General features: G+C 36.3%; 1 protein-coding gene across 7 annotated transcripts in view; it reads left to right on the top strand.

Moving 5' to 3' along the window:
- LAMA2 (laminin subunit alpha 2) overlaps positions 1 to 21,081 on the top strand; it is a 374,696-nt gene that overhangs the window by 159,312 nt on the left and 194,303 nt on the right. For all 7 annotated transcript variants that reach the window (XM_069787394.1, XM_069787391.1, XM_069787388.1 and 4 more), the window contains exons 10-12: positions 1,688 to 1,848; positions 6,043 to 6,183; positions 7,546 to 7,719. In XM_069787394.1, coding sequence (XP_069643495.1) covers positions 1,688 to 1,848; positions 6,043 to 6,183; positions 7,546 to 7,719 — 476 coding nt within the window. The remainder of the gene's footprint in view (positions 1 to 1,687; positions 1,849 to 6,042; positions 6,184 to 7,545; positions 7,720 to 21,081) is intronic.

The following is a 21,081-nucleotide window of genomic DNA, read 5'->3' as shown; positions in this document are numbered from 1 at the left end:
AGCTCAGGGAATTTCCCACTTCGGAGTCTTTGTTCATGGGGACAAGTCAGAAGAACTGTCTTAAACAGAAGTGTCAGGTTTAGAACAAACTAATAAATGAAGAATAAAAATTCATCAGGCATGTATCGTATTTATCCATGGCTTCTGGATGTAGTTAAAAATTGAGTTGCATGAAGCATTAAATATAGTTTATAATGCTTTAAAAAACTTATATTAAGTTGACAGAAATAGAAACCGTTTATCCAATTTGTGAACGAAAGGCAGAGGGTTCCAGGAAACTAAAATCAGAAGGTCTGGTTTCTGTACCAAGCAAATCAGTAGAACTACAATAAATGATTTATACCATTTCTGAACTGTGGCAAAAATGGGAAAAACTCAAGATCAGTTTTTTTTGTAGAGGACAGCGTGTCTTATGAATCTGTTTGAAGGATTCAATGAGCATGTGAACAAAGGCTCATTTGATTAATATTGTATTTTGATTTTCAAAAAGTTTTGACAAGATCCTTCACCAAAGATCATGAAAGAAAGTGTAATAGAATAAGGAGGAAAGGTTCTTTCATGGATTAGTACTTGGTTAAAAGAATAAATGGACCATTTTCACAGTAATGATCAATACAAACTGTTGAAAATATTCATATTTAACCTGGAAAAGGGATGAGTAGGAAGGTGACAAAGTTAGCAAGTACAAAATCTTTCAACATAGAAAAATGAAAGAACTGCAGAATGTTCAGAAAGATCTCTAGACAGTCAGTGGCTGGGGAGTAAAATAACTGATGAATTTCTGTAGCAATTAAAGGAAAAGTAGAACACAGGGAAAAGTGTTACAACGATTTCTGAATTAGGGACTACCAGTTAAACAGCTCCTAGAATTACCTTGCACTGTGCCCTGGATGTATCAGCTCAGTGCTGGCTCAGCAGTAGTCAAAAAGGTCAACAGAGCCTTAGGAAATACTACTGATGTTTAAAAAACAAAACTAAAATATCATCAAACCATTTATAGGTCCACACTATGCGCTCCCTTCCTCTTAAATAATTTATTAGAACTGGAAACAATGCAGGGAAGGACAATAGAGATTTTCAGCCATACAAAGCAGTTTCTGTGTAAAGAGATATTAAATAGGCCTATGAGGTTTTGGTGGATGAAATAAAAATGTTATGTGGGTTATGGTAGAGGTATGCTGAAATCACAGATGACATGGAGAAAGTGAGTAGGGAATAGTTACTTGCTGTTTTCTATGACATGAGAATTAAAGGGCAGTAAATACAGATTTAATACACACATCTGTTTTCTTTCACACTACACATGGCTAAATGTGGAACTTACTGCTAGGGAGCTTTATGTATTCTGAAAGTAAAACATGTTCAAAGGTGGTTAGGTGAATTAATGGAAGAGAAGTTTTTCGGGGACTGTTAGATGCAAGGAATAGGGATAAGTTTCAGTTTAGAAGATATCTAATATGTGGATTTCTGGAAGCTTAGAATTGAAATCACTACATGCTTGTTTTATTCTTACATGCTTTATTCTAGCCTTTCTCAAGACAGGATACTGAGTTAAATAGACGTATGGTCTGACCCACAGTAAATGCCCTTATGTTACACCTACCAAAGGTGCACTCTCACACATGTATCTGATAATAATAATAATGATAAATCAAATATGTATCATGTTTTCTCCCTCTTCCCATAGATATGTTGCCTGGTTTCTGTCACTGCAAGACTGGCTATGCAGGAGAGAGCTGCAATAGATGTGCCTTGGGTTATATAGGATATCCTGAGTGCCTGCCCTGCAGCTGCTCACTGAAAGGCAGTGTGAATGTTGACCCTTGCGTAGGTCCCTGCATCTGCAAGGTATGGATGTCAAATTCTTCTGAGCCATAGGAAGATACTAATGATATTGAAAGATTGCAGTTAATGAGTTTCTATCATACAATAGCATTCCACTGTCCTACCTATCTGTGACAGTATCTATGTTAGTCATTTCTCATAGAACACTTATTCTTGGTTCTATAAAGTCTTAGATTGTCTTGTGTCATCTCAGTACTCACTGTAATTAATATAGGTACCTAGGAGCCTGCTGCCAGTCATACAAGTTATCCTGGTTTCAGCTGGAATAAAGTTAATTTTCTTAGTAGCTTGTATAGTGCTGTGTTTTGGATTTAGGATGAGAATAATGTTGATAACACACTAATGTTTTAGTTGTTGCTAAGCAGTGTTTATACTAAGTCAAGGACTTTTCAGCTTCTCCTACTGCCCTGTCAGCAGAGGCTGGGAGTGCACAAGAAACCAGGAGGGGACACAAGGACAGCTGACCCAAATGAACCAAAAGGGGTATTCCATACCATATTGTGTCATGCCCAGTATATAAACTGGGGGAAGTTGGCCAGGGGCCACCGCAGCTCAGGGATTGGCTGGGCATCAGTCAGCGGGTGGTGAGCAATTGTATTGTGCATCACTTGTTTTGTATATTCTACTAGTAGTAGTATTTTCCCTTCCTTTTCTGTCCTATTAAACTGTCTTTATCTCAACCCACGAGTTTTACTTTTTTCTTTCCCGATTCTCTCCCCCATTCCACTGCGGGGGGGAGGGGGTGAGTGAGCAGTTGCCAGCTGGGGTTAAACCACGACACGAGTCCTTAGAAATCTGTAATGAAGGGATACTTACGAAGCATGTGAATAATTTGTTTCAAACTCACTTCCTCATCTACTCAGAAATGATATGTTTAAAGTATTGTGGGCCCTAAAACTAACCTGTAATATGACTTCAAGAGAGAAAATGAGGTGAACTTATGATGTATTAAAACAAAAAAGTTGCCTTTTAGGAGTTGTCATTAGGGATATAATCCTCTTTTCTTGCTAAGTTCCAAACCAAGAGCATTCTTTCCTGCCTTGGGATGGTTGTATAGAAATCTCTAACGTATTTTAAAAAATAATAATCCATCCTTATCTTAATTGCTAGGAAGAAAATTTAAGAATCATTTTCTCTGCATGTACCTCTAGCAAATTATACATTGATATTATATTGAAAAAAACCACTTCTAAAACCACATGCATTCACTTCTTATAAATTACCTAGTTACCAGAGATGCTTTAGAAATGGTGGTGCTCTGTAAGTCACAGTTTAGAAGTGACCATGCATAGGCCCAGAGGTCAGTATACTGTACTGCGGGTCAGTTTTTCTGTGTTGTACTTGTGGGAGTTTCCTTCCAGCATTTAATTAACAGAATTAGTCACAAATGTGGATTTAAAACTACTTACAGTATGTCCTTAAATACAAGAATGTACAAAAAATACTTCAATCTATCAGCTCATGCTGCATACACACACAAAGCTCTGGTGTGACAGCTGAATAGCACTGAAATCTACTCAGAGAATTAACCTTATCCTTGCTTTATGTAACAGTCACATGCTCTCTGTCAGAAATAAAATCCATCCATATCACAGTTCTAATTCCTTAGCTATCAAGTCTAGAAGGTCAGAAAAGGGGTGCTTTTGCTATATTCTTTCTTGAAAGGGAGCTTTAATGAAGGTGTCATATGCCAAATACAAGATAACCACTGCTGAATGATTCTTATTATTATGACAGTATTTGTGTAATGCCAAACTGCCCTGTTAGTACAAACACACACAAATATGGAATAGAGTTGACTGTTCCTATCCCAGAGAGTCCACTCTATATACACTTTTCCCTCGCTGTTAATCCTTTGTTTCCTTTCTGCTCCTCTAATCCCTTTTTAAGTGCTTGTGGGAGAAAAATGATACCCTTTGCAGATAGCTGGGATACAGATACATACACATTTATTTTCACTAGCAATCTTCAAATTCAAATCAAAGCAGATTATGGTCAAAGGGACACTGAAATCATCAGATTAGTTATGCTCCATATGAAGAATAAAGTGGTATGTCTGGACAAGTTAATAGCAAGTCTTAGGAAAAATGCTTCCCTTCTTTTAATCACATCTTTCAATTACATATGATGAGCTCTAAATTTACTAAAGATAGTTTTCTTGTAAAGGAAATTGACTGCTGAAAAACAGTTCTAACTGTCAGCAGCAAAATGCAACAAAGTAGGCATTAGATTGTTATCTTTACCACATTAGCCAGAGTAAACTAAAGTACAGAGAGGTGAGGGACAAGTGTAAATGCTGTTTTATCACTAATTATCTCAGAGAGCTTTCTGAAGGTATATGGTCAAATTCTCATTTTTGCATAATTTAAAACTGAACTGAACACAGTATTGAGAAATAAATGAGGCTGTAGAAACATTGCTTCATTGGCTGAAGGATAGGTTAGATCTCCTTTCCAACTTTGAGTTTTATATGTCTATTATCCACTGAATTTGCTGCCTACTCAAACCTACAGGTTTTACTCACTGATGACATGCTTGTGACTGCAGAGTAGGACAACTTTTCATTTAAACACATACTTCTGCTTTTCAGCTCTCTTTTTTTATTTTACCCTTCCCACTCTGCACACACTAAGCATCTTAGCAATGTCTGAAACTTTTGGGACCAGTGTTCATAGGTCTAGTTAGTAGAATGTGTGTGAGAGCATTTGGGTGCCTGTGAGTTCCCACTTGTTACCCACATTATTTTTCACATGAAGCATGAGTAGCTGGGTGATTTCAGCATACCTATGGCAATAATATGCATTGATTAATCCTGAGATTGCTGCTGAAAATGTAAAAATATCATTTTTTAAATTAATGAGATGTTAAAGTTAAAAGTAATTGACTGATAGCCTTGAGTTCTATTAAGGAGATTTTTGGTTTGTTGAACAGAGACTGTATGATGTTGTTGAAGGGGAGCATAGATACAGCACAGCAATAGAGATAGAGCAAAGATATTTTGCTACACCTGTTTTTACTGTATAATTAGTTGTGAAAACCTATTTACATTTTCATTTTAACTCCTTCTTTACCTGTCCTTACCCTTTCCCCCTCATTGTTCCTATTTCCTCTTAATCATGTGCATTATCCTTTCCCCCCATACCTCCACATGCTTTGCCCTGCTTTTTCCATCTTTGCTAGATCCTAACCAGGAGGCCATCAAATGGCTTTTGGTGAACTTAACTTACTTCAGAGCTGTGTATTTCAAGCAATCATAGACTACACAGCATGGGCAGGCTTTTTATAATGTGTTCATTCTCTGCTGATGTGCAGCCAACAATTTGGTCCTGTGTGCATACTATAGAGCACTGTCTCCAGGATTAAAGAGACCATATAGAACATTTTTGAAAGGGAAAGAATTTTCTGGTCTATCTTGGGAAAAATACTGAATTACTAAGCCAGCACCATAGCGTAAACCTTTTGCAACATATTCCTTGCAGAAAAGCTAGCTTTATCTTTACCTGTAGGAGAAATTGATTTATTGTGTAAGGTAGCAGGACTTAATGCACAACATAAGCTTTCCCTGAAAAATTTAATTACCAAATGCTAAGTTTAGAACTCTTTGGGTGTGTTTAGTGCCTGGCTTTCTGCAGGGGAAGAGTTTGCAGAGCTGGCTGCATGGCTGGCAAACACACGTAGTTATGGAGAGAAGAAATGCAGCCCTTTTAATACTTGGATTTAGCCTGAATTCAGCCACTAATGATAGACCACTGAAAAACTGATATGCTGAATGATTGGTACAACTAATACTATGTACCTGTAGTTTGCATCAGTTGGGCATGCACAGATTTTATCAGCTATACCTACAAACCACAGTTCTTGAGGCTGCAACATTGTGTCCTGTACTTCATCCCCCTCTGACACACTTCAGTGTAAAGGAGATAAATTAGATTAAGTCCCTGAAATCAGGTATGTCCACTCATGTAGAAGAAAAATTAAAAATCTTGTAATGTCCAAATTCTGTGCCCTGTTATTTACATGCAGCCATAGTAACTTTTATTGTGTAGAGGATTTACTACTAATATTCACAAATTACAATAGTCTTTCCTACAAATGTCTTTATAGTCCCGCATTTATACTTTCCTGCAGAGCATAAAGCTGGTGATGTTGAGTTTTAATCTATAACTACCAAAGTAATATTCTAATGTGCATTTCCAGGAACACGTTGAAGGAGAAAACTGCGATCGTTGCAAACCAGGTTTCTTCAATCTGCAGCAAAATAATCCCAAAGGCTGCGAGGAATGTTTCTGCTCTGGGAAAACAAATGTCTGCACACACTCTCACCTTACCTACAGAAGTGTAAGAAAAATCATACCATATCAGTGCATATCATTGGTTTTCTGTTTCTCTGTGTTGTCACTGTCTATTGTCACCAAAGCGCATCTTATCATAAAATCATGCATGTTCTTTTATGCCCCGTATATTTTTCATTTATCCAGAAGAAAATGCTTATAAGCTTTGTTTTTCTTCATTGTGAGAAAGTTCTGAAAAAGTGCAGTTAAGCGGTGAGAAGTGCAAAAGAAGTTACAACAGTCAAATATGAAGCCATGTGCATAAACACAGTCCTGGAATGTGCATACATAATCAGTCCTGAGTTAAATGCAACATATCCATAGGGCAACCTCTCTTCCAGGTCATTATTAAATTTCTAGACCTGAAATAATTAAGAATTTTGAAACATTAAATGTACAACACACAGCTTGTGTAAGAAAAAGTGATGCCCTATAGGGGGCACTTTGAGTGAATTTCTTTTGCATACTGTATTCCTGGGAAAGGACATGAAAGGGAGATAAACCTACTGTTCTTATTTGTGCTGTAGAAAAATGCCTTTAGCCTGCAAATATACTCTAAACTTTAAATTAGTTCTCAAAGCTCAGACACTGATTCCACTGTAATGGATGTATGCTACATATTCATGTCTGCAGATTGAGTTTGGGAAATGTAATCCGGGTCTACTAGCTCCTGGTTTTGGCCATATTGGTATGCTGGAAGTTTGCGAGTAAAATCATATATGCTTAGTACGCTCATTTACATGCCAGCATCTGGAAAATTTTCCATCCCAAGGCTGAGTTAATTTATTGTTCTGCTTGTATCCAGGCTCCAGAAGCCATCCTTGTATGAACAGTGTGCTCTTTTCTGATGATTCATTTCTAGTTATGGGATTTCAGAAATTCAAGTTCTGGTGCTTTCCAGCTTTGCTTTGGCTTTCTAAAAAAGTATATTTGAACTTTTAAGGCTTTAGAATGATAAATTATTATAAATTATGCTGTCTACAACAATCAGAAAATGTATATCCATTTGTCAGCTCATCTTCTGTACCCTCTGTGACCGATATTATTTATTGAAAACTTGTATAATATTTGGAAATATTCTTACGCATATGTTTGTACGATAGAATTTCCTCCTCGATCTGGACCATATGAAGAAGAGAAAGCAAATACTTCCAGTTACTTCAAACTACTCAGAAGTTATAACTCCCAGTCACATGCAATAAGAGAAATTTTTGTGGCTATTACTTTGTTCCTAAACAGCTATTAATCATATAAACCTAATCAGTTTTTTAGAAATGGAAGAATGAGAGGCTGTGACTATTGAAATGACTGATGTCCTGATTCTCATTGTAATGTGTTTTGTTCTGGTTTTTTTCTTCTGTCGTTATAGATAGAAGACATGAATGGCTGGTATCTGACTGGCTTACCGGGTCTCATCAGAGTTGCACCCAAGCAAAAGAGATTTGATGGGCATCAGCAGTTTAGCATCAGCAACGTGGCTGCGCGAAAAGTACTGCCACAGACTTATTATTGGAGTGCACCCAGTTCTTATTTGGGCAACAAAGTAAGTGCAGATGGTACTTGCCTAAACGCTAATTTGATTTATTGAGAAAAAAACTTAAGGCTTTGAAGGGGGGTGGAACTGCAGGAAGATTAAGTTGGATAGCTATTTGACCAGCAAAATTGCAAGCAGAAAGAAATCAGGCATATGGAGTATTCTTGTGAAGGCAAAAGGTTAATTAGAGAAAATTAACTAAGTATCTTTAAACTTGAGCCCTTTTTGGGCATCTGCTGTCAGGTATTAGAGAAGTCTGTACAGTTTGCAGCATTGTTTTTTGAACAAATTAGCTGGTGTGTGGTTCAGCTTGTCCTGTTCTCTTCCCACCTTGTCCTCAGCTTTAAAAACCAGTTCCCTCGTCTGCTTTTCAGAGATGCAAGTTGTGTATCAGATGTTGTGGGGGTGTGTTACAAAACTTTAATGTTTGGCAAGAAACTTGTGTGTGGGGAGCTCTCTGCCCTAGAACTCAGAAAATGCTGTTGTGAGCTCTGTGCCAGTTCTAATGCATGTATTTATCCAAGTCTGCATGTGTCCATGTGTGCACATACACACATATTCATGCCCTGCAGGTTAATACCAAATATTTGCTTTCTAAAGTCTTGGATGCTTTAGTGGTCTATCAGGCTTCTCACCACTAGACTTTCTGCTACCTTCATGAAAATCTCTTTTTTTTCCAGAGAGTAGAATTGAGGACTGAATGAGTCCTAAATGTGAGGAAAGCTAAACAGCTTTCCCTTTACCCTAACTCCAATCATGCTAAAACTTACCAGAAATGCTAACACTAATACATTTGAGCACATTTTCCTCTGTAGTCTCTTCAGGCTAGTCAACCTCTTATTTATTTATTTTCTTCCTGCTGGCTGAAAATCAACATGACAGAAGGTAAGTGAGCATGTTGAAACTAAATAGCATCATTGCAAAGAATTGGGCATCCTGTTCATGGCTATAAATTGTTAAAGATAGTCAGGCTCATTTCGCTGGGCAAGGGAGAGTTTCTTCTATAATCTTCCATGTCTGGTGAACTTACCCTGAGATATGACCTGATACTTTTCCAGACAGAATTTCATTCTGCTTCTATTCAGTGAGCAAAATAATGGTAAGAATGTGCACAAATTATTTGAACACGGAAGATATTTTTTCAGTGTAATTTGGAGGTCCTTTGTGGTTACTGTCAGATATCTCTGTATGAATGAAGCAATTTGCCTTAATAACCTAACCATATAAATTTTTGATAGTACAATAATACTGAAAGCACTCACAAATTACCACAGTACATCTTAACTGTCATGTTGCATCATGTAAATTATAGTCATAATGACATGCTTAGGCCATATGATTTATGCTATGGAAAAGGAAATGGAAATAGAACATTGAGAGTCCTTATTTGTAAACTCAATAAAACATTTCTCCAAATAGCTGAAACTGGATAAAACCAAATAGGTGAAACTAGATAAAAACATCCTTTCTTGAGAGTGATTGCTAGCTGTGTTACAGTAGAATAATTGGTGTCTCAGAGCAGGCAAGCTTCTTTAAGAATTTTTGTCTTAGGAAATGATTTAGAGAATGCTTTAGGAAATCTTATATCAAAATGTACACTTCTACTGTAATATATAAACCTTGTGTCACAGAAAACTGCCCTTCCTTTTTATTGTTAAAATTATGCTCTTAAATACTATTCCCCAAAATAAAATTGAGTAACAAAAGGTTGTAACCATCCTGCATTTCCTAGTTTTCAAATATAGCTTGAAAACCTTATTTAAAATAAATCTTTTAATATAAAGTAGGCATGTTGTGCATATGCCTCCACAATGTTGATTGCCATATGTTTGCTATCTGCTTGTTTTACATCCATCTCCAAATGCTTCTTTTGGATGAAAAAAGCATTATAAATAGGATGCTCCTGAGTGTGCAGCCTTCAGCTTTTTCTTTTTCATCTAAATCTGGGTGACACTAGGCTATGTGATACTGGTCTTTGACTGTGTCTCTAAGGAGACATTATAAATAACAAGAGGCTATAGATGGTACAGGATTCTTCTTTATGTCAGAGTGGGACAAAAACATGAGCAAATTACTTTAACAACATCACCATATCCTTTCAGTCTTCTAAATGTATATGCTGCTCTCAAAACCTAAATTTTGTTGTACAAATACAGATAATTTTTTAAAAAGCCAGATATTTTAACTGACTATATAATATGTGTGTGAACCGAAAAATTGAACATTGTTTTTGATGCAGAATAAGTTTGGGAGTAATCTGGAGAAATTTAATTTCTAGAAATAAAATATCTAGTGGATAACTTGGGAGAATAGATTTAAATTGGCTAGTATTAAGGTTTTAGTAGGTATCATAAAATAGTTTATCTCCTTGCCTGCCTAGCTTGTCATAGCCTTTTGAACTAAGGAATGCAGCAATCATGAGGACTTGCGGTCTGTTAGAGCTTCTAGTTACTGAAAAATTGTCTTATTCTATCAACTCTAATTGCATTTTAATTTGAAATGTATTTGAAAACCCCATTTGGTTTTTGTTAGCAGTTTCTTAAATTGTTCTGACAATGGATCTATAAGGTTGTTTTAAACTTGTGTCCATGCTAAAATATTTTATAAATTTGCCTGAAAGTGTTATGGGTTACATTCTAATAATGTTTGATCAGAGCACTGAAAGGAAAGTGGAAAATTAATTAAAAATTAGATACCAAACTCAGGATGACATGAAACGCTTGTTTCTTTAAAGTCAGTGTGGAAGGATTAAGGTGTCTGCAGCGTTTCAGAAGTCTGACATGATGTATATACTCTGCCTCTTTTCCTTTGACACCTCAGCAAAAAGCAATTTGATCATTCGTATGCTGAGCAGAAGCCATTTACGATTAGCAAAAAGAAAACATGATATGGAGCATATCTAAATAAACATATGACCCCCCCATGACACACACACACACACACACAAGGGGCAGCTGAGGCCACTTGAGATTCCATGAGGAAACATCCGTCTTTGGTTAGAGGAAGTCTCTCTGCTTTATTTTGTCACTGCTGCTGCAAATTTTGTGTTCTGTTTCTCTGCTAAGGGCCAGCTTTAACCATGAAGGTGGAGATTTACTCGTTCTCTTTCAGATGGTTAGGGCACTGCCCTTGGTCAGCAGACACAGGTTAGTTCAGCCTTTAGGTGGAGGCTGTCCTAGAATCCAAGTCTCTGAACATTCTTAGGTCTCAACATCCAGCAGTCCCACAGAAAACAGATAATATATCCCCTCTAACTCCTCTGTCTGGGTTTTGAGCAGATATTAATGCTGCCATTACTCAGACTGCAAGCAATGTGACAGAAGCCCTAAACCACCTCTGCTCAAAACCACTGTTTGCTTACTGACAGATTTTACTCTGACTGAGAAGTTTCTTGCATCAAATGTTGTTTTACAGGAGTCATTTGAACTAGTTGTACGGCATGATCCCATTCACTGTAAGTAAAGTTAATGTAATTTGGTCCTTCATGAAGTCAGAGTATGGTGAAAATTAAAGCAAAAGATGCTTGAATAAAAGGCTTTGTTACCTCTTGGAAAAGTTCTAGTACATCATGTTTGTCAACTCCATAGACTTAAGTAGCCGTATGGTGGATACATTGTTCTTTCCCTGACCTCTAGTTAGAACCAAGACAACAGCTGAAAGTTTTGTGTAGAGTCTGTGCATACAGAACAGAAAGGGGTCTTGTTTGACTTAACGCTGTCACTTCATTTATTTTACCTGTTCTTTTACAATTAGCTGTGTAACCTATTTGCTGACTGACAGAAGTCAATGTTTCTTTGAGTCCAGAAATGAAGACACTATAATAAGCCTGTAGTCAATACGTACAAACTTTAAAAATCTATCAGCCCTTTAAAAGTACTCTACCACGGAAAGCTAAAGATTGGGATGGAGTGAGCAGTTTGTTTTGTGACATATTATCTATTGCACACTGCCCAGAATACCTCATAGGATTAAATATTGAATTATAAAATAATCATAAGCTAGGTCCTTGTGGCTTTTATGTTTATTTCCTTCCATTTGTTTTCATTTCTTAGGCAATTCTGATGCAAAAGGCAGAATAATGCAAAGCAAATTGCAGTCTACAGCTCCCAGAGGGGAGGGAGGGAGTTGAAACCCAAAACATAAAGAAGCGTAAATAATACAATAATCAGCTGGAACAGAACTCGCAGGATCAATTGTCCTAAATTATTAATGCATCTAAACCCAGAAAGCTTCATCTAGTATTGTCATGGTTTCCGATCTTGAGACTTTCTTGTTCATAGGACATGATAGAGTTAGATAGATCTACAGCTCTCTTTGTTGCTTTTACTGCCTGTCTCAAAAAGGAGAACAAGCTAACCTAACACCTTTTAGTATAAATGGATGAGATGCAAAATTGTTGTTGGAAGCTACTTTTTTCTACCATCAGTTTGTTTTGAAATTCATTGGCCTCATGAAAAGCAGTGAGTGACCTAGCCTACCTAATTCCAACACTCAGCTGTGTCTTCAGTTTAGCCAGCAGACTGATTTTTTTGAGCATGTGTCTGTATTGCTTTTATTGTCAGGGAAGCGAAGTAGTGAAACTTAGGTGGGCCGATGCAATCTCCCTTTTTCCGCCTTTATAAGATACTTCTTTCTTTCAGCTGGTTATATGGACAGTTTAGACCCTCATGTAGAATATTTGGTTCCCTTGTGCAGATGGGTTGTCCAAGTCTAAGCAGGCCACCCCACCATTTAGTAACATGATGGCAGTGCTTGAAGTATCTGCTAACTGTTTGAAGGATTTTTCTGCAGTGATGGTAAGTCCGGTACTTCGTGATGAATTTGCCTTTTTTTCATACCCTCTGCACAGAAGTGAGTTTCAGCCCGAGATTTGAATGAAGATTTGATGAACAAAGAACATCTGCAAGCTTGCAAAAGTAAACTGGGGATGGAGTAGGGAATGTGATCCTCAAGTATAAGGCATAACATATCAAAAACAATTTTGTATGGACATTTATTGATTCTTAATGTCTTGTAAATTTGAGTGGGATGAAATAGTTAAGTTATATGAACATTATCCATATTTGTAAAAGAAACAGTAACAGGCATGAGCAGCACATAGTATGCAAGAAATCTCCATTCAGTGTAACACCCCTGAAGTTATTCACAGTTGCTGCAGATCCTCAGATTTTTTTAAGTAGTGTCAACAGCCAACACATAGCAGAAAATTAAAATGATTCATTTGATCCTAAAGAAAAATATCTTTTGTAAAGACAGCTACTTCAGTATCTTTTGCCTTTCATATTTGAATGCATTCTTCTGATAAAAAGCTGGTTTAGTTTATTGATATGTTTTCATTTTTAACAAGTAAACCTTAAACTAATATAAATAATGTAATTGTATTTTAAATCACAATCTAAATTGCCTTGACTGGAATTAAGTCACCATGGTAATCAGACTCAGTCAACATGTATGAAGATGTTTTCAACTTATGCCAAATGTGCTGTTTATTTTATTAGCACTTACTTCACTATAGCTTCTAGAAATTGAGATAATAGGCAAATTCAGATACTGGAAGGATGAGACAAACACAGCAGGAATACAAGTGAAGAGCAAAACATTTTAAAGATCTGAACCACAGCTGACTGATGCTTCCATTGAGTTTACTTGATTTGTATTACATGATTGGCTTTAGATTCTTTGTCTTTGCTGATATATTGTCTCAGCATGACACTGTGAAATGAGGCAGGGGTAGGTCTCTGATTATTCTTTCACAGCTCTGGCTAGCGAAATTTTGCTTGATCCCCAGTACAAATTGAAACAATATCAGGACTCCTATTTGGGGTTCAGCTGTCCATGACTGTAAAGAACTACCGAGACATAAGTAAATTTTGAACACTTTGTTCCTCGTTAATGCTTTTAATGATGTTTGGATAGCCTGTTGGGACAGTTCAAGTACAGCCATTATTGTGATTGCAAGCAAAGCTAACGATGCCCAGTAGATTGTTATGGCCTCTTTGCGCCTTGGAAATGAGTTGAAACAGGGCTCAGAATCTGGCTAGCTGAGTCCACTGACTGCAGTATTTCATGCATCCCATGATACATTTAATTTCTTTATGCTAAAATCATCTTATATAACTGTAGAGAAGAGAGGAAATTTATTGTTGGTGAAATTATTTCATAAATCTCAAGTGTTCTTTGTGTTACCTGCTTACCCAAGTCTGCCTTGAAGGCAAGGGTTTTAATCAATAGTGGCAGTTGACAAATGGAGAAACAGGCAGGAAATAAAGTAGTTTCACAAAAGAAGGGATGTGAATGCTAGAGAGAGAATACCAAGTGGTGTTAGGAAATAATGAAGAAGAAAGTAAATTGGGGAATATGCTTGCTGGTTTGAAAAGTCTTACTCTTCTTATCTCTGATTCCAAATACTAAAATACTGAAGGATCCAATAAAGCAGAAGAAAAAGAAAAAAAGTCTTTGACTTGGAAAGAATTAATATATTTGGTGATCTGTATTGAGGGCTAATCAACATGCAAAGAAGCATGGTGATGGTGATTCCTAAGCTAGAGATAGCTAAATTGAACAGTGGTTACTTAAGACTGCAAAGGAAAACTGAAGTTTATGAAAGGGAGGTTACATGGGGGGTTTGTTCCTCTTGTATGCCTTTGCATACCAAGTACTTCTTCAGCAAATAAGCATTTGCTTTGAAAATTATATTTGGAGTTCCTTGCTGATCACAGGTTACCTGGAAGTAAAGGGTTTAATGGAGCTTTACTCAACTTGTCCACTTACATTAATCAGGCAGCATTTATAGTCCAGACATCTAGTTGATACTGGGTTACACAGGGGTGTGATGAAGGAATCTATGCCCATCACTGAAAGGGTATACATAAGAGCTACTGAAAGGTCATTCTCAAAATATGAGATCCACAAAGAGGTAGTGTTCAGTTCAGTTTCCAGATTTCCCTTTAAGAATAACTGAGTTCCTATTTCAGATTTACCTGCCTCCCCCCCAATTTACTTTAAATTTAAATAGATTTAAATAGATTACAAAAACTTGAAGTAGAATGTAATTGAATTTGTTGAGTTTAGAACTCATTAGTAGAACCACATGATGCCACTGAGCTTTAGGTTTGTAATTATGTGGTATTCAACTTTTGCTTTCCACATCAAAAAGGCAGTATGCAGAAGGGCAAAAGTACTGAGAATTTCTGATGGTGCACAAGGGAAACAGCCTTTTCTGCAAACCATTTGCAGAACTTTCAATCTGTGCTATATTGTTTTTGAAGTCTGGCATGCTCAGTAGCACCTGACAGTCTCAAAATGTTCTTGACAAGCAGCTTCTCTACAAGATGGATATATTCCATTATTTCCATTTTACATATAGGAATTAGCATTGCTTTTCTTCTTGTCTGTCTTCAGAAACTAAGTTTTGGGGCCTAAACTTGATTGACTAACTTTACCTTGTGTCATTAAGAAGTTTTAAGACCAAACCAGTGTAGCACAGGTGCCCAAATCCAAGCGCTAGTCACCTGTGTACAAATGCAATTAAGAGGTATATGCACATGAATTTGTGTGACGCATATTTCACTGTATGGGTGTCATGTGAATTTTTAATTAGTTCATAGGTCTGAGACACCTAATCCAATGAACTTTGTTAGTGGCTTTTTACATCCATTATCAGTAACAGAAAGGTTGAATATTTGTACAACAAAATATTGGCAGGAGTCACTCATTTTTAACACACAAAGCACCATTACTAAGTAGAGTATAGAAGGAGGGAGAGTGGTTTATCAATGGTTGAAAATGGTAAAATTCAATTAAGATGTCATTAGTGAAAGAAGGCTCAAACTGACACTCGAAGTGCATAGAAAGAGCTGCTTTTTATTTTATTTTATTTTATTTTATGTTTGTTTATGGGGAGAAGCAACCAGTTTCATGAGTAATGATAATAAAAATTAAATGAGTAATTTTGTGAATTCTATATATTCTTGACTTTTTCATAAATGTTTGGTGAGTGGTAGGGCCATTGTGCTATGAGCACCTTACAAACTCTGATTTGCAGAGGGTGATATTCCATACTTACTAAATTTCCAGTCAGTCATCCAAAAAGTATCAAAATTATCACTTTTGTATGTTTCAGTTTAGTAAGAAAAAGACAGAGAAAGGCAGACCATCTGATAGTCTGATACGAACATAATATTTTAACATCTATACTGGGTCTGTTTGGGCTGTAGTTAACTTTCTTCATAGTGGTATGTGTGGTGCTGTGCTTTGCATTTGTGGCTAAAACAGTGTTGGTAACACACCAGTCTTTTAGCTCTTGCTGAACAGAGCTTGCACAGCATCAAGGCTTTCTCTCCAACCCTTGCCACTGATCTTTTAAGTCTTTTCACCTTCCTTCTATTTTCTCCCCATCCCATGGGAGACAGGAGTAAGTGAGAAGCAGGTGGGGGTTTGGCTGCTGGCCAGGATCAACACACCACACCACCATTGAAAGTGATAGAAGAAATATAAACTTAAAGCCTTTGACAATGCAGCAGTTGCAAAGGAAGTTTTCAGTATGGCTGCAATATACTGACAAAGAATTGAACAATGAAATGGTAAGTGGAACTGACAAGAAAGTAGCACAATAGTGATCAGAAGCTTGAATTATTGGTTTAGTTTTAACTTGTCTTTTCATAGAGTCATTATTCTAAACACTGTAATATTGTGAGTGACTCACGCTTTGATCTAACATCTGAACAGGATATGAAGCATCCTTTAAATCCTGTAGGTCATGTGTCTCATGTACACTATTGCCTCTGTTTCATCTACCCTATCATTCATTACCTGATGGCTAAAGATTTCTGAATGGACCCATACTGTTTCATTATGTCTCTAGAAGGCAAAAGGAGCTCCATTACTTGACGTTCCTATTAAATTTACATACTGTAAGCTGATCTTTAGCAGGAGAGAATGATGGGGCAAAGATTTTATTTTCCAGAGAGAGGATTTAGCTCATTACAACAAATTTCTTTAGAAAGCAAGCCTCAGTGGAAATTTTAAATATTCAGTAAGTTTCTAGAAGTAAGAGTTACCCTAACTATGGAACGACTTTGCCCTTGCCTTCCTGGACCCAAGAGACAAAAGGGTTAAGACCAGATATTTGGCATATTGAAGGGATAATCATGTGCTAAAACCCCAATCTGAACTGTGATGAATTATTAAACAAGTGGTTTGTTGGGTGATTGAATATTACCTGCAAAGCACTGCTCGTCTCCTTGAGGCACATCCAGAGCTAACTGAATTGAGCCAATTAGACTGACTGTCTCTTCAATGAGTTGTGACCTATCAATGGTAATAGCTTATTATGATGATAAATGAACCCATCTCTCAAACTGAAGCCTGAGTACACACTTCAGCAGTTTCCCTGAATCATAGGGCCATTACCTATCAACTTCAGATTGACAGAAGCGACAGCAATGAGAGCAGATACCATGCATGGGTAGACACAGATGATTGTTTTACCCTAATGAATATATTTGCACTTATTTTTTGTGAGGTTGTTTTGTGGTTTTGTGGGTTTTTTTAATGGGCCTGCCTGAACATTCCATATTTTGTTAGAAGTACCTAACATTTCTCACAATATGTGCAGTACCACCCCTGTCTCCTGAAATGGCTGGATGAATTTCTGATTGGTATCTACATGCCTTTTCAGTCTCAGGGGCACTCTGTATTATGATACAGGTGAATCCTTTTTTCTAACTGAAGAGTTTCTTTTATTTGTTTGGCCCTCTTAGCCCTATCAATTTATTTTCCAGAGGTAATTTCCTCAGAAAAATAAGTAAGATAGAGGAACTGTAACATTACCAATATTTTTCATTATTTTATTACAAGCTTTTGAAACCTTTAAATATCAAATATCATGAAATACTTAGACACTTCTGGACCAGTTCCTTGGCTAGTTTAACACTTTTTGGTGACAGGAAAATTTTTCACAGTGAAGGCAGTGGTTTTAACAACTTTCTGTGTCAGTTTTCTTCTGGGCTTTTCAGGTCATTCCCCCTCTGCCCCCCAGTTAAGGATTTCAAGTGTATTTTATTATTCAAAAATAACAGTGCCAGAGATACATACCTTCAATTTACTGTCCTGAAAGAAGATTTTGGTTATGACTCAATTTTTAAAATAAAATTGCGTAAGCTAAATGGCTTTATCTATTCCTAAACCATATCTCAATTATCCATAAGATAGCTAGAGGCTGCTCTAAAAGTGTGGCCTGGAGTGAGTACTCCCTTGAATGAAAGGCTTTAACCTATGCGACTAGCCAGTCAGTGCAGCAATCCTACCTGTATCCATGCCTCTTTTACATAGTATGCTTTGTTCCAGGTTTCCTGCAGTGTGTCCTGGTGAGCTGTGCCTCACTGCAGTGCATACTTTACTGTGCAGTTAATAAGGCAAAGCTTACAAAATTTTAAGTTTGCTTTGCCGTGAACTGGGTAGCAGGTTTCCAGCAATATTAATGGATATAAATACAGTGAATAGTAATCCATAGTTTTCCATCAATATCGTATCTTCCATGCTCCAGAAAACCGTAGTGCAATATTTCATTTACTTTGAAGTTTAGATGATCAAAGTATGTCATATTATAAAGGAACTCTTTCTTCTTACATATTTTGAATTAAATGCAACAGTACAGAGCTATACATACATCCAGTCATTTAAAATGTTTGCCAAGTTTAAAAAAAGAGATGGAAAAGTAAAAAAAGTAAAATGAAAAAGAAAACTAATGGATTGTATTCTGTTGTCATTAGCTATGGAAACAAAATTTCCTAACTTAATAAACCTAGGCAGTCTAAGCTAATAAAACTGGTGGACTGAAACTTCATTTTTTAACTTATGAAGTAGATTTGTAACAGGAGATGTCTTTAAAGCTAATCAAATAAATTTGACATTGTTTGGTCAGCTGTGTCTTATTACTTAAGTGTGTAAGCTAATTCTGTTTAGTCTGCTGTGATGAAAAGTCCTTTTGAGAAAGAACTTTCTAAATTTTGTTGCTGAGATTCATCTTAAGTGATGTGCAGTCCAGTAAATTACTTCTCTCTTTCATAGATGATGTATTAGTTCAGTTTATGTAGATGCACAAAGCCCCAGTTTTGTCACTGTCCTATGTCTTCTGTTTTATGTCAAATATATGATACATATACATATATGTTTGAATACAAATAGCTTTATACATTTTTCTCATCTGCTGAACAAAAATATGAATGTGTGACACAAAGGATGCAAAAGAATAAAACTAGTCAGATGAGATTAAAAAAACTTAGAAACTTAAATATAGGAATGATCAAGGCAACCTTTCTTAAACAAACCTAGCTTTTATATTAGAGCTAGCTAACAATTCTTCATTAAAATACTGGTTTGGCTTTTTCCACCAAACATTTTCAAATTTTCTATTAGAAAATTTGTTTCAGATACTTTGTTTCAGATTTTGAACAGTGTCTGAGCCTGTCTGGCATTAATGGAGATTTTCTGAGCTACTGCAGCCTGCCTTTGTGGATCTGTCACTCCTATTTTTTCCTTTGTTACTGAAAGGGGGCTAGCAGTAGTCGAAGAGTTTTAACAATTGGTAACAAATACAGCAACTCAAAATCTCTTATTCCCACCATGAATGTGATGAAGTAGATGACCTTATCAGTAAATCATCAGACTCATTACCAAGCCTTCCCCGAGCTCCATGATACAAAACATCCCTCTGCCTGCAATATTCAAGGAGATAAATGATAGCTGAAAGATTTGGGAGAGTCAAAAGAGCTCTCCAAATCTTGGAGTATCTCCTGACTGTCTCTGCACTGAATCTCAGTTTCAAATTAAGTAGAAATGCATTCACTGTTCAGTGGTGGTCTCATCAAACTGTGAAACCTGTATGAAAATCTGTGCCAAAATATGGTTAATACAATTTACAGAGTTGCAAATCTAATGTTTTTCTGAAAGCTACAGACAAAGGTAAAATGAAATAAGAAAAAAGCTTCCAAATATTCAATGCAAATTTTTGTGAGGAAAAAAAAAAAATTAAAAAAATTGATGAAGCTCATATGCTTTTGAAATAATGAAAGCAGCAGCTTTTCCCTTAAGTTATACTTGTTTATAAATATTTTTACTGATTCTAGTGTACTTTCAGTCCACCATCTATATACTTGGCTCATAGCCATTGAGAGTATTACTCTAGGCAAATATGAAAAACTAAGCCTTAACTACTTTTCCTGTAAATCATTATTTAGTTTCTCTGTCTACTTTCTTTCCGGTATTGTGAAGTGTTTTCTGTATTTGCTTTTGAGAAGTAAGATAATTCTGGGCTATCGTCTGTAGATGCATTGTACAGAGTATTAACTTTGTTTTGATCACGTATTGTATGTTCCAAAAGGTAAGTGCTTTTGCTTCCCTCTCAAGGTTTTTACATGAAAGTTCTTTCAAGCTGTCTTTCAGTATTTTGGATGGCTAAATGCTGCAGGTGCTGTTTAGAAAATGGTTGTTCTATAGATCTATGAAATGTTTAAAACGAGCAAGTCTCATTTTTTAATGGATTCAGCTAACATCCATGTAAAAATTTACAGTAAATCTATAAAAAAGTATTTTTGTGTTTTCTTCCAAAGATTCTTAGTGTTTTTAACACAGGAAAGCTTATTTAAATTGTTATGTAGGTTTCTTGTATGTATTTTGCATGTTTTATTTTTTATTTCCATTTAAAATTCAACATTTTATGTCCGTTCCTGCATAAAAGATATGCAGAATGTGTAGTTATGTTCTGCTCTGTAACAAAGCAAAAGTCTGTATTTTTCAAATACAGAATTTTTGGCTAGTTTGAATATATGCAGGGCTTTTTGAGTTGAAGATGACAAATTATTTACTTAGTAACATTATGAAATTTTTCTTATGTTTAGAGAGAGGGCACTAGTCTAAACAGATTTTGATCTGACCTACTAAAGTCCTTCTGACATTTTTACAACACAAATTTAGTTTCATATTCAAATACCAAAATCATCAGAGAGCTGAAAATCCATCTATCAGTTTCTCTATTTAGGTACCTGAGATTTTTCTGTGATGCTCAGAGGTGTAGAGGAGAACTGCAGCAGAAATAAGTGTAAAGTGACTGTAGTAAACCATGTCTTTGACAATGGTGTTTCAGAGTTTCTTGCCTGTTAGAAGTGTGCTGTTTTCTAGTTTGGGAAGGCCCAATATTCATAGATACTACAGCATGTATACTAGTCCTGCAGCATTTCATAAAGCACTGAAAACACTGGTTAGTTATTGAAATATGTTCACTTTGCCTGAAGAATATGGTGAATTTAAACTTCTATTACAAAGCAGGATTTATTTTGCTCTAGGCAGGTAGTGACTACCACTTTAAAATAA

This window comes from Haliaeetus albicilla, chromosome 7 (assembly GCF_947461875.1).
Source record: "Haliaeetus albicilla chromosome 7, bHalAlb1.1, whole genome shotgun sequence".
In the NCBI taxonomy this organism is placed as follows: domain Eukaryota; kingdom Metazoa; phylum Chordata; class Aves; order Accipitriformes; family Accipitridae; genus Haliaeetus; species Haliaeetus albicilla.
The sequence above is the reverse complement of the archived record's forward strand: the minus strand, read 5'-3'. Positions and strand labels throughout refer to the sequence as shown.